A 13,741-nucleotide genomic window follows, 5' to 3' on the forward strand; every position below is an offset into this window, starting at 1 on the left:
CTTTTTAATTGTGCTTTCTGAGAGAAGTGACAGTTGGCCCTTTAAAAGCTTAGATATTGGATTTGCACCAGGAAATGAGGACAGGGGATTCTTGCTCTAAGGAAGGACACGCCTAAGGTGGCAGGAGCTGTGAGCTGACATAGTTGAGCTTGCACAAACTCTCACCACGTGGAATCCTGAACCACAAAGAGACCATGACAATTTTGGGAACAACGCACTCCATGAGGGCTCCCTTTTTCACCCCTGCAAATTTGGTTCCTTGACTACATTTGTCCATTTCCTAAACCACTGTGGGCCAAATTCGGGTGCAAATTCACAGTAGCTCTGTGGAGCTATTCACATAGCTCATCTCTACACAGGTCTGTCAATACATTTTAGCCTTAAACTGCCATGTCCCAGGTACTCATTTTCTATATTTCAAATAATCAGCAGTTAGAACTAAATCTATTTTTTCTTACTATAGAGTATTAATAGATAAATTAATAATATTTCTTAATATTAAGAACAACCCCTATACAGATGCTATAGGTGCTATTGCTAAATCAACTCCTTTTAGAAACATGCAGGACTGAAAAAGAGAAGGGACTTGAGGAAGGGTTGGACTGGAGCAGGGCAGAGCCAGCACGAAAGGAGACAATTTATACTAGATAAGTGGAAAACAAAGCTTTGGTGATGTTGCCTATGGAATACTTTCTTCTATTAAATATTTACACTGCAGTACCACTGAAGGGATCATGGCTTCACTGGGTTGTTGTCAACAAACATATGTTTTGATATTTTGCACATGAGCAATGGTATGTGCAGGCACAAAATGCCAATGTATCCCCATGCATTGGGTGTACAAGTGTATTGAGCATGTACAAGTTGGGTGTGTGCTGCTGGATAGGCGCAACCTAGCATGCCCACTTTTGAAAAGTTGGGGCCACAACATTCAACGATGAGTTAGGATTTTAATAGTGTGAGGACAATATCTCATAAACGCTCCAGACTCATATCTGCTATGTTGGTTGGAAGAAATCAGCCCGTGAAGAATGGCTCTGAGAAAAGGAGCTAGTTGGCACAATATCTATTTATAATTATTTTGCAAAATTACAATGGTATGTGTGCGTATAAACTCATTTCCATGCTTGTGCTATCTTACCAGTTGTTGCCCCTTTGGCCCCCATCCGGCATACTGAAGTTTTGCGTTACTAACTTCAGGTGGATACAAACTCTGGGGGTCCCTGCAAAAAAACAAACAAAGATTTCAGCCTCTGGAGTTTCATCCTTTAAACTTGTGCAGTCCCTACTTTGAAGTTCCTTCACATGTATTTGTGTCTGTTTCTTTGGCTAGAACCTGCCAGCACTTACTACTGGATTTCAATGACTACTTAACATGTAGTCAGCACTACTTCTGGTAACAAGTGTGGGTAGGATCAGCTGACAAATACCTCTTTTCATTCATACAAGACTGAAATACATTAATTTTACCAATGTCAAGGGAAAGCAAACAAAATAATTATATTTATCAACACCTGTGATATCCACAAAGGACACACAATAATTACAGTTCTGAAACACACTGCCATGAGATAATATAATTTCATCTTCTTCATCCCATGGCTTTTCTGTCTGATAATTTCCTTTTCAACATGATGGCAGAGAACTTTGGCATCTCTGTTACTACCTCATAAACTGATATAGAGCTTGGCTTTCAGGGGAAAAGCTGTTATTAATAATACTGAATCTCAATCTGTTAAAAATAAAATTGAAATGCTTTTCCTGTTACCTTTGTTTTAGAGAAGGACACCAGTGGACATGGCAAATGCAATCAAAAATAGTGCGTTTCTGTAAATGTCAGTGCTGCATAATGTTAACTTGTCACATCACAGGTATCATGCTGTCTCCCATTGTTTTGATGGCGCTTATACTCAATGCAAATAATTATTTTTGATATTTTGAAGTCGCTATTACAACCCTTTTATTGATATAACAACTCTATAAATAAGAATATTAATAAAGCTTTCATATAGTGTTATTCATAGTAGCTCTCAAAGTGCTTTTCAAAGGAGGTCAGTATCATTATTGCCATTTTATAGATGGGGAAACTGAGGTACAGAGCGATGAAGTGACTTGCCTAAGGTCACAGAGTAGCCCAGTGGTAAAGGTGATAGAATCCAGGTGTCCTTAGTCTCAATTCAGTGCTCTACCACTAGACCACACTGCCCTCTCTTCTTTCACGTGTATGACTTTTATTCCTTCCTTAAACACATTGTTTTCTCTTGCCTCTTTTACAATACAATGAAATGAAAGGCAATAATTAGACGCCACCAGTTAAATCCAATTATGTCTAAAAATGTGTGCCCTTTTCCCTTTTAGACTGGAAAACACAGTAAGTTCACATGCATTATATTTTGTGGCTGAGGCTATATATAAGGGCCTGATCCTGCTCTTTTTAGTCAGCCAAAAATTTCCTTTCCTCACTGGGTGTTCTCTCAGTGTAAGGTTTGCAGTATTGGGGTGTAGAGATACTGGCGACAAAGAGATGTAGTGCTAGGTTCTGCCTGTTCTTGCATGGGTGTACAAATGAGGGTAGAGTAAGCCCTTTCCTTGTGCACCTGTCCAGAGGACAGCTAAAACCCGGGGCTTGCACAGCACAAGAAATGCAGGACCCGCAAATGGGGCATGATAGGGTGTGGCTGTAACCAAAGCCATAGCCTTGCCCCTAGCCACATGCACTGGTGGCCTAGTGCTTGAATCATAGAACTGGAAGGTACCTCAAGAAGTCATCTAGTCCAGCCCCCACACTCATGGCAAGGACTAAGTATTATCTAAGTATAACTAAGTATTATGACCATCCCTGACAGGTGTTTTTCTAACCTGCTCTTAAAAATCTCCAGTTATGGAGATTCCACAAACTCCCGAGGCAATTTTTTCCAGAGCTTAACTACCCTGACAGTTAGGAAGTTTTTCCTTATGTCAAACCTAAACCACCCTTGCTGCAATTTAAGCCCATTGCTTCTTGTCCTATCCTCGGTGGTTAAGGAGAAAATTTCTCTCTCCTCCTTGTAACATCCTTTTATGTACTTGAAAACTGTTATCATGTCCCCTCTCAGTCTTCTCTTTTCCATACTAAACAAACCCAGTTTTTTAAATCTTGCCTCATAAGTCATGTTTTCTAGATCTTTAATAAGTTTTGTTGCTGTTTAGACTTTCTCCAATTTGTCCATATCTTTCCTGAAATGTGGTGCCCAGAACTTGACACAATATGCCAGTTGAGGACTAATCAGCAAGGAGTAGAGCAGAAGAAATTACTTCTCGTGTCTTGCTTACAATATTCCTGCTAATATATCACAGAATGATGTTTGTTTTTTTTGCAACAGTGTTACTCTATTGACTCATATTTAGCTTGCGATACACTCTGCCCCCCAGGCCTCTTTCCACAGTACTTCTTCCTAGGCAGTCATTTCCCATTTTGTATGTGTGCAACTGAGTGTTCATTCTTAAGTGGAGTACTTTGCATTTGTCCTCACTGAATTTCATCCTATTTACTTCAGACCATTTCTCCAGTTTGTCCAGATCAATTTGAATTTTAATCATATCCTCCAAAGCACTTGCAATCCTTCCCAGCTTGGTACCGTCCACAAACTTTATAAGTGTACTCTCTGTGCCATTATCTAAATTATTGGCCTCTTCAGGCCCCTTCCAGTCCTACGATTCAATGGTTGATAAACCGGATGCAGAACTGATCCCTGCCAGATCCCACTTGATATGCCCTTCCAGCTTGACTGTGAACCACTGATAATTACTCCCTGGGAAGGGTTTTCCAACCAATTATGCACCCATCTTATAGTAGCTTCATCTAGGTTGTATTTCCCTACTTAGTTTACGAGAAGGTCATGCAAAACAGTATGAAAGCCTTACTAAAGTCAAGATACAGGCAGTCCTCAACTTTACAACGTTTGACTTATGACAAACGGGACTTACGACATTTCTGAATTGGAGTGGATTGTGGCTCCGAGTTACGACGTTTCTACTTAAGAAGCAATTATCAGGAACCAATTGTGTCATAAGTCAGTGACAATAAGTGACAATTGTGTCATAAGTCAGAGGACTGCCCGCATACCACATCTACTGCTTCCCCCCATCCACAAAGCTTGTTACACTGTCAAAGAAAGCTATGAAGTCGCTGAACTCATTTTTAAAAGATGCATAACATTTGCTGCTCCGGCATAGCATGCATGACCCTGTGGCATTCGTACAGCTTTTGTCCTCCAAAGGCAGAATGTCTCCTGGAGCAGTGCAAATTCTGCTTCCATCCTGCAAAGTTTGGTTATAAAGGGCTTATCGTAGTCATTAGTTGCTTTTGAAAGATCTGAGCTGGGGAGCAAGTAAATGACTCACTCTATCCCAAGTGCTCTCTGTTCCCATTAAAATCAGCCACAAAGCTCCAAGTCACCACAATGGAACAACTTCACAGCTGTTTATGATTAATTCTAGAGTTACATGTTCTTTATGCCTAAGCCAATAGCCGGCCATTTCTGTCAAAACTCTAGCAATGTGGTTAGCCGTTTTGGTTACCCCAACAGAGAGTAGTCTCTTTGTGTGGCAGAAACATAGCAGGCTGATAAATTATGAAAAATTGTATTGTGATATACTGAGAGGAAAAACACACTTCAACCACTTGTTATACAAATTATTTAGGCCAATTTTTCACCTGTGCCAATAAGACATGTAAAATATTTGTGACAAAGTTCCTTCTCTGCCTTGGTGGGTCCTGCGCTTATTGGCGGATTTGCTTGCCTCAGAGATTCACGGCAGCCCTCAGTTTGGCCAACTTTGCTAATGGCTAAAATCTGCCATTCACTCAGCTAACCTCATCACTGGTCAGCATGGGGAAAGGGAGGAGCACAATCCCCGCACTCTCTGCTGACCCACCTAGTGGGTCCGGGGATAGGCCAGGGACCTTCCCCTCTCGTGGGACCCACAGTCCAGGTCACCTCCTCTTGTCTCAAATAGAGAGTTGAGGGGGATGGGAGCCTCTCTACTCTGGGTTCCAGCCCAGGGCCCTGTGGATTGCAACTGACTACAGTGTTTCTTGTAACAGCTGTGTGACAGCTACAACTCCCTGGGCTACTTCCCCATGGCCTCCTCCCGACACCTTCTTTATCCTCACAGCAGGATCTTCCTTCCTCCTGAAGTCTGGTCACGCTTGTACTCCTCAGTCCTCCAGCAGCATGCCTTCTCACTCCCCGCTCCTTGCACCCCTTCCCCTAACTGATGGGAGGTCCTTTTTAACCAGGTGTCCTGATTAGTCTGCCTGCCATGATTGATTCTAGTATGTTTTTAATTGGCTCCAGGTGTCTTAATTAGCTTGCCTGTCTTAATTGGTTCTAGCAGGTTCTTGATTGCTCTAGTGCAATGGAGTTTCCTATTGAGGTAGAGAATTGGGTGTCCTCCTACCCGACCATCTGTGATAGAACGGCCCCCAACCCTACTTCCGATGCATCCATCTGCAGGATAAATTCCTTGGTGAAATCTGGGGTTACCAGTATGGGGTTACTGCAGAGGGCAGTCCATAGGTCTGTGAACGCTCTCTCTGCTGCATCAGACCATCTCACCAGATCAGGTCCATGGGCCTTCACTAGCTCTGTCAGGGGGCTTGTCCTTGTGGCAAAATTGGGGATAAATCATCGGTAATACCCCACCACATCTAGGAATGCCCAGACTTGTTTCTTGTGACTTGGTCGGGGCCAATTTTGGATGGCCTCTAACTTACTCAGATGGCGTTTTACCAGACCTTTTCCCACAATGTAGCCAAGGTATTTGGCCTCCGTAAACCCTACAGTGCACTTGGCAGGGTTTGCTGTAAGGCCAGCTTGCCTGAAGGTATCGAGGACTGCCTCCACCTTCTCTAGATGGGTTTCCCGGTCTGAGGTATGAATGACCCCATCGTCCATGTAGGCAGCAGCATAATTGTTATGGGGGTGTAATAGCTTGTCCATGAGATGCTGGAAGGTAGCTGGGGCCCCATGTAGTCCGAAAGGAAGGACAGTATATTAGAAAAGACCCTCTGGTGCAGAGAATGCAGTCTTTTCCTTTGCATCTTCAGCAAGGGGAATCTGCCAGTACCACTTTGTCAAGTCTAGGGTAGTCAAGTACCGGGCATTGGCTAGACGGTCCCCTAGCTCATCTATGCGGGTATAGGGTACGCGTCAAATTGGGATACCTCGTTTAGTTGCCGGAAGTCATTGCAAAACCTTGTTGTGCCATCACGTTTGGGCACTGGCATGATTGGGCAACACCACTGACTGTGGTATTCTTCGATGATCCCCAACTCCAGCATTTTTTTACTTTGCTTTTATTTCCTCCCTTTTAGCCGCTGGCACCTGGTGGGGCCTCATTGTTACTCTGGCCCCAGGGTTCGTGACAATATGGTGAGATGTCTCGGTTGTTCGACCCGGTTTTGTTGAGAACACATCTTGGTTCCAGAAGATCATCTCAGACACCTCATTCTTCTGGTCTGACATTAAATTGGGAGACACTCTCACCTGTTTGGAAGGTTTGTTTTTCTGGAGTGGGTCTTTTTGGACAGCTGCGCATGCCTCTTGTGCATGCCAGGGTTTCAGAAGGTTGATGTGATATATTTGCTCTTGTTTCCGACGTCCCGGTTGTCGCACCTTGTAATTTACTTCCCCTTCAGGTTCAACTGTTTTGTAGGGTCCTTGCTACTGGGCCAAAAATTTACTCTCTGTTGTGGGTACCAACACCATTACTCAGTCTCTGGACTGGAACTGCCGAACTTTGGCTTGGCAATTGTACTGAGCTCTTTGGGCCTCTTGGGCCTTCTCTAGGTGTTCCCGCACTATGGGAGTGACCTGTGTTATCCAGTCCCTCATTTATAACACATGCTCGATTACATTCTTCACCTCATTGGGCTCCTCCTCCCAAATTTCCTTGGTTATGTCCAAGATGACCCGGGGATGGTGCCCATAAAATAGCTCAAAGGGAGAAAACGCAATTGAGGCCTGAGGTACCTCCCGGATGGCAAACATAAGGTATGGTAGTAGGGTGTCCCAATCCTTCCCATCTCGACTTACCACCTTCCTTATCATAGCCTCCAGGGTTCGGTTGAACCTTTCTACCAGTCCATTGGTTTGTGGATGATAGACCGAAGTCCTCAGGGTATGTATGAGGAGTAGGACACATAGGTCCCTCATTAGTTTTGACATAAATGGAGTTCCTTGGTCCATCAGTATCTCCTTTGGTAGCCCCACTCGGGCAATGATCCCCACTAGTTCTTTGACTATTGTTTTAGAAGCTGTGTTCCAAAGGGGGACAGCTTCTGGATACCGTGTAGCATAGTCCAGGACAACAAGTATATATTGCAAAAAGAAAAGGAGTACTTGTGGCACCTTAGAGACTAACAAATTTATTTGAGCATAAGCTTTCGTGAGCTACAGCTCACTTCATTGGATGCATTCGGTGGAAAATACAGTGAGGAGATTTATATACACACAAAGAGAACATGAAACAATGGGTTTTATCATACACACTGTAAGGAGAGTGATCACTTAAGATGAGCCAGCACCAGCAGGAGGGGGGGGAAGGAGGAAAACCTTTCATGGTGACAAGCAAGGTGGGCCATTTTCAGCAGTTAACAAAAACATCTGAGGAACGGTGGGGGGTGGGGTGGGGGGAGAAATAACATGGGGAAATAGTTTTACTTTGTGTAATGACTCATCCATTCCCAGTCTCTATTCAAGCCTAAGTTAATTGTATCCAGTTTGCAAATTAATTCCAATTCAGCAGTCTCTCGCTGGAGTCTGTTTTTGAAGTTTTTTTATTGAAGGATAGCCATTCTCAGGTCTGTAATCGAGTGACCGGAGAGATTGAAGTGTTCTCTGACTGGTTTTTGAATGTTATAATTCTTGACGTCTGATTTGTGTCCATTTATTCTTTTACGTAGAGACTGTCCAGTTTGACCAATGTACATGGCAGAGGGGCATTGCTGGCACATGATGGCATATATCACATTGGTAGATGTGCAGGTGAACGAGCCTCTGATAGTGTGGCTGATGTGATTAGGCCCTATGATGGTGTCCCCTGAATAGATATGTGGACAGAGTTGGCAACGGGCTTTATTGCAAGGATAGGTTCCTGGGTTAGTGGTTCTGTTGTGTGGTGTGTGGTTGCTGGTGAGTATTTGCTTCAGGTTGGGGGGCTGTCTGTAAGCAAGGACTGGCCTGTCTCCCAAGATCTGTGAGAGTGATGGGTCATCCTTCAGGATAGGTTGTAGATCCTTGATGATGCGTTGGAGAGGTTTTAGTTGGGGGCTGAAGGTGATGGCTAGTGGCGTTCTGTTATTTTCTTTGTTTGGCCTATCCTGTAGTAGGTGACTTCTGGGTACTCTTCTGGCTCTGTCAATCTGTTTCTTCACTTCAGTAGGTGGGTATTGTAGTTGTAAGAATGCATGATAGAGATCTTGTAGGCGTTTGTCTCTGTCTGAGGGGTTGCAGCAAATGCGGTTATATCGTAGAGCTTGACTGAAGACAATGGATCGTGTGGTGTGATCTGGATGAAAGCTAGAGGCATGTAGGTAGGAATAGCGGTCAGTAGGTTTCCGATATAGGGTGGTGTTTATGTGACCGTCACTTATTAGTACCGTAGTGTGCAGGAAGTGGATCTCTTGTGTGGACTGGTCCAGGCTGAGGTTGATGGTGGAATGGAAATTGTTGAAATCATGGTGGAATTCCTCAAGGGCTTCTTTTCCATGGGTCCAGATGATGAAGATGTCATCAATGTAGCGCAAGCAGAGTAGGGGTATTAGGGGACGAGAGCTGAGGAAACGTTGTTCTAAGTCAGCCATAAAAATGTTGGCATACTATGGGGCCATGCGGGTACCCATCGCAGTGCCGCTGATTTGAAGGTATACGTTGTCCCCAAATGTGACATAGTTATGGGTGAGGACAAAGTCACAAAGTTCAGCCACCAGGTTAGCCGTGACATTTTCGGGGATACTGTTCCTGACAGCTTGTAGTCCATCTTTGTGTGGAATGTTGGTGTAGAGGGCTTCTACATCCATAGTGGCTAGGATGGTGTTTTTAGGAAGATCACCAATGGACTGTAGTTTCCTCAGGAAGTCAGTGGTGTCTCGAAGATAGCTGGGAGTGCTGGTAGCGTAGGTCCTGAGGACGGAGTCTACATAGCCAGACACTCCTGCTGTCAGGGTGCCAATGCCTGAGATGATGGGGCGTCCAGGATTTCCAGGTTTATGGATCTTGGGTAGCAGATAGAATACCCCAGGTCGGGGTTCCAGGGGTGTGTCTGTGCGGATTTGTTCTTGTGCTTTTTCAGGGAGTTTCTTGAGCAAATGCTGTAGTTTCTTTTGGTAACCTTCAGTGGGATCAGAGGGTAATGGCTTGTAGAAAGTGGATAATAAAGAATAAATGGACACAAATCAGATGTCAAGAATTATAACATTCAAAAACCAGTCAGAGAACACTTCAATCTCTCCGGTCACTCGATTACAGACCTGAGAATGGCTATCCTTCAACAAAAAAACTTCAAAAACAGACTCCAGCGAGAGACTGCTGAATTGGAATTAATTTGCAAACTGGATACAATTAATTTAGGCTTGAATAGAGACTGGGAATGGATGAGTCATTACACAAAGTAAAACTATTTCCCCACGTTATTTCTCCGCCCCACCCCACCCCCACTGTTCCTCAGACGTTCTTGTTAACTGCTGGAAATGGCCCACCTTGCTTGTCACCATGAAAGGTTTTCCTCCTTCCCCCCCCTCCTGCTGGTGATGGCTCATCTGAAGTGATCACTCTCCTTACAGTGTGTATGATAAAACCCATTGTTTCATGTTCTCTGTGTGTGTATATAAATCTCCCCACTGTATTTTCCACCGAATGCATCCAATGAAGTGAGCTGTAGCTCACGAAAGCTTATGCTCAAATAAATTTGTTAGTCTCTAAGGTGCCACAAGTACTCCTTTTCTTTTTGCGAATACAGACTAACACGGCTGCTACTCTGAAGTATATATTGGTGGCCCCAGTTAGTCTTTTCTAGGGGTCCCACTAGGTCCATGGCTATTCGCTCAAACTGGACCTCTATGATGGGAAGGAGTATCAATGGTGCCCTCAAGTGGGGACGGGGACTGTGCAGCTGACACTGGGCAGGAAGCATAGTATCTCTGCACTTCTTCATGCACCCCGGGCCAGAAGAACCTTTGTAGGATCCTTGCCAGGGTCTTCTCTATCCCTAAATGCCCCTGCAAAAGATGACTATGCGGGAGGCTTAATATGGCCTTCAGGTGTTTGTGAGGCACCAGGAGCTGCTCTACCTTCTGTCCCTGTCCTGGTGCAACCCGGTACAGGAGATCCTTCTTTATGATGAAGTAGGGGCTAGGTCCCTGGGTTTTCCCTTCCACAGGGACCCCATCTATTTCTGTTACCTGCTTCCTAAAGTTGTTGTACCTTGGATCTTTGGCTTGGTCCCGTCCGAAATTTTCCCTCATGGGGCTAGTCTGCCTGAGGTCTAGGGAATGAGTATCTATTGCTTCTGCTAGTTCAGAGGCATTAGGGTTGAGGTCTGGCTCAGGTGCTTCTCCCTCCTAGGTAGCCTCCTTTTCAGCTGCCCGGGTCCACCTACCTACGAGAGTGATTCTCTGGCTTTGGGTCAGTATTTGGGTTCCCATGGCCTTAGCTGCCCTTCTTTCCTTTTTTGTCTTCCTGCCCCGCCTGAGAGTGGAGAAAATATTTGGGGAAATTTTGGAGAAAATTGGGGGTTGATAGTTTACCGTGGATGCTCACTAGACTCAGGGTCCTCCCCTTTCTCCAATCCCCCTACTGGGAGTAAGTCATCAAATCCCGGGAAGTCCCTCCCTTTGAGCACCGGGTAAGGGAGTTTAGGCACTACACCTGCTGCTACGTGTGTAGCTTTCCCCTGGATTTCAATTTTTACTGGGATGGTGGGGTAATAACTAACTGTCCCATGAACGCATGTCACCCCTGTGTGTTTTGCCTGTAGTAACTGACTATGTTTCACGAGCTTTCCTGAGATGAGCGTGATGGCGCTCCCTGAATCTATCAGTGCTGTAGTCTCTACTCCATTTAACCTCAATGGCCTGGTATATTTGTGTGGGGTTAGTGTAACCCCCGCAATGTGAATTAGGGAGCATGGGTCTTCCCAGTTGCCTAGGCTATGTTGCATAGACTCCTTGACATTGGGACACTGTACAGCTATGTGTCCCCACTCCCTGCAGGTGTAACATCTGTATGGGGCCCTAGGCATTCCCCAGTCTCTTGGTTTGGGCAGTCTAACATCATGATTCTCTTCACCCTCAGTGCTCTGACCTTTAATGGCTTCTGGTGGGCCTTCAGCCCCTCTCGTTTTCCACCTGGGCTTCTTGGGGCTCAGTTGCCTGAGCTCTGGAGGTTAGTGCCACTAGTTTAACCCAGGGCATCTCTTCCTTAGCTGGTCAGGTCAGTTCCCTTGCCCTCATACAACTCTCTACCAGGGCGACAACCTCATCGTAGGTGGAGGGGTCGTTCTGGCTTACCCAGGTGCAAAGGTCTGGCAGTAGTCCTCGCATGTACCGGTCGATGACCAGAACCTCTAGTATCTCTTCCGGACTCCGAGACTCGGTTCATAACCACTTTCGTGCAAGATGGATGAGGTCATATAATTGGGACCACAGGGTTTTGTTTTCCTGGTACTTCCACTCGTAATACCGCTGGGCCCACTCTGCGGCCGTTACTCCAGATCTGGCCAGGATCTCTGCTTTCAGCTGGGGGTAGTCTGCCGCAGCCTCTTCAGACATATCATAATATGCCTTCTGGTCCTCTCCACACAGGAATGGAGCAATGGGGAAAGGAAGGAGCACAATCCCTGCAGTCTCTGCTGACCCACCTAGTGTGTCCGGGGATAGGCCAGGGACCTTCCCCTCTCGTGGGACCCACAGTCCAGGTCACCTCCTCTTGTCTCAAATAGGGAGTTGAGGGGGATGGGAGGAACCCGGGCCCACCCTCTACTCCGGATTCTAGTCCAGGGCCCTGTGGATTGCAACTGTCTACAGTGTCTCTTGTAACAGCTGCATGACACTACAACTCCCTGGGCTACTTCCCCACAGCCTCCTCCCAACACCTTTTTTATCTTCACTGCAGGATCTTCCTCCTGAAGCCTGATCACGCTTGTACTCCTCAGTCCTCCAGCAGCATGCCGTCTCACTCCCTGCTCCTTGCACCCCCACCCCTAACTGATGGGAGATCCTTTTTAACCAGGTATCCTGATTAGTCTGCCTGCCATGATTGATTCTAGTATGTTCTTAATTGGCTCCAGGTGTCTTAATTAGCTTGCCTGTTTTAATGGGTTCTAGCAGGTTCCTGATTGCTCTAGTGCAGCCCCTGCTCTGGTCACTCAGGGAACAGAAAACTATTCATCCAGTGGCCAGTATATTTACCTTCTACCAAACTCCTGAACCCCACTGGTCTGGGTCTGTCACATATTATAATACTAAAATATTCCCCTCAAATGAACAGATGGGACAAACTACAAGAACTCAAACCAGCAACACATCAAAGAAAACATATGGAGCTGAGGGACATGCATATCAATTCTAGCCAATAATTCAGACCAATAAAAGACAAGTCTTGTCAGTTCTGCTCACTGCATCATCTTTCAGGAGAGCTAAATTCTATTACAATGAGAACTGCAGCATAAACAATCTTTGGTAACTGATAAGGGGTAACACAACACAGAAAGACAAGACCACCATTCGCTCTACCAGAATGGAGCTCTGCTAGTGACAAAGCAGCAAGAGTCATCCTCTCTCTCTCTCTCTCTCTCTCTCACATCTATTTTTAAAGACAAAAGAATGTTATCCACTGAACTAGCTCCTAAATTGTTTAGATGGGCTGCGAGTATCTGATGTTTGCAGATTTTAAAAAGCTGCAAAAACATTGTTGCAGTTGCGCTAATTCATTCCCAAACCTTGTGCTGCCAACTACAAAGATAATGGATAGCATATTGTACTGTGTGGTTGCAGGATTTAATAAGCCATGCATTCAAAGTAACTGTTTTCAGTGCTACCCCTTGACTTCAAACCAGAGAGCAATAGCTTGCTCAGCGCAGTGCGTCGCTACGGCATGGAGAAGCAGCATGGGCCAGATCTTTAGAAGGGCTTCGCAGCAGAATGGGTCCTGAGTCCTTTAGAAAATCCAGCCCCAACTGTGGGTGCCAAGCACTTGGAAATCTGATCCTGAGCTCATTTGAAAATTTCTCTTAGGCAGTTGGACCCCATTACTGTATTATCAGAGTGCCTCACACCACAGCTGTGAGATAGGGAAAGGCTATTGTGCCATTTTACAGATGGGGAAGTAAGGCATAAAGTGACTTGCCCAAAGTTATACAGGAAGCCATTGGTGGAGTGGTGGTCTCCTTAATCCCCAACTAGCACTCTAACCACTGGACCATCCCTCCTCTCCTCTCTAATATAGAACTCTGAGAAGTAATTTATTTAAACTACAATATAGAGACTTATTTCCCTCACCCCTCAGAAGCAGTGCAAAGGCTTGGGGAAGTCAGGGTAATGGAGGAGCTGAAAGACAGGAAAGTAATTGCTGGGAAGGAGCCTGGGAGTGAACCTGGAGGGTTGTTGGGTGGGGGTAGGACAAGTATGGAATAGGAGAGAGGGATTGTTAGGGAGTTGGGGAGCCTCCCCCATGCAGACCCTGGCTGACCACTAGCCTCT

General features: G+C 45.4%; 1 protein-coding gene across 7 annotated transcripts in view; it reads right to left on the reverse strand.

The window, feature by feature from the left end:
* The window catches only part of DPP6 (dipeptidyl peptidase like 6), an 868,888-nt gene that overhangs the window by 164,394 nt on the left and 690,753 nt on the right, over positions 1 to 13,741 (reverse strand). For all 7 annotated transcript variants that reach the window (XM_038391573.2, XM_038391575.2, XM_038391569.1 and 4 more), the window contains exon 7: positions 1,142 to 1,223. In XM_038391573.2, coding sequence (XP_038247501.1) covers positions 1,142 to 1,223 — 82 coding nt within the window. The remainder of the gene's footprint in view (positions 1 to 1,141; positions 1,224 to 13,741) is intronic.

The sequence above is a fragment of the Dermochelys coriacea genome, chromosome 2, assembly GCF_009764565.3.
Source record: "Dermochelys coriacea isolate rDerCor1 chromosome 2, rDerCor1.pri.v4, whole genome shotgun sequence".
Lineage (NCBI taxonomy): Eukaryota > Metazoa > Chordata > Testudines > Dermochelyidae > Dermochelys > Dermochelys coriacea.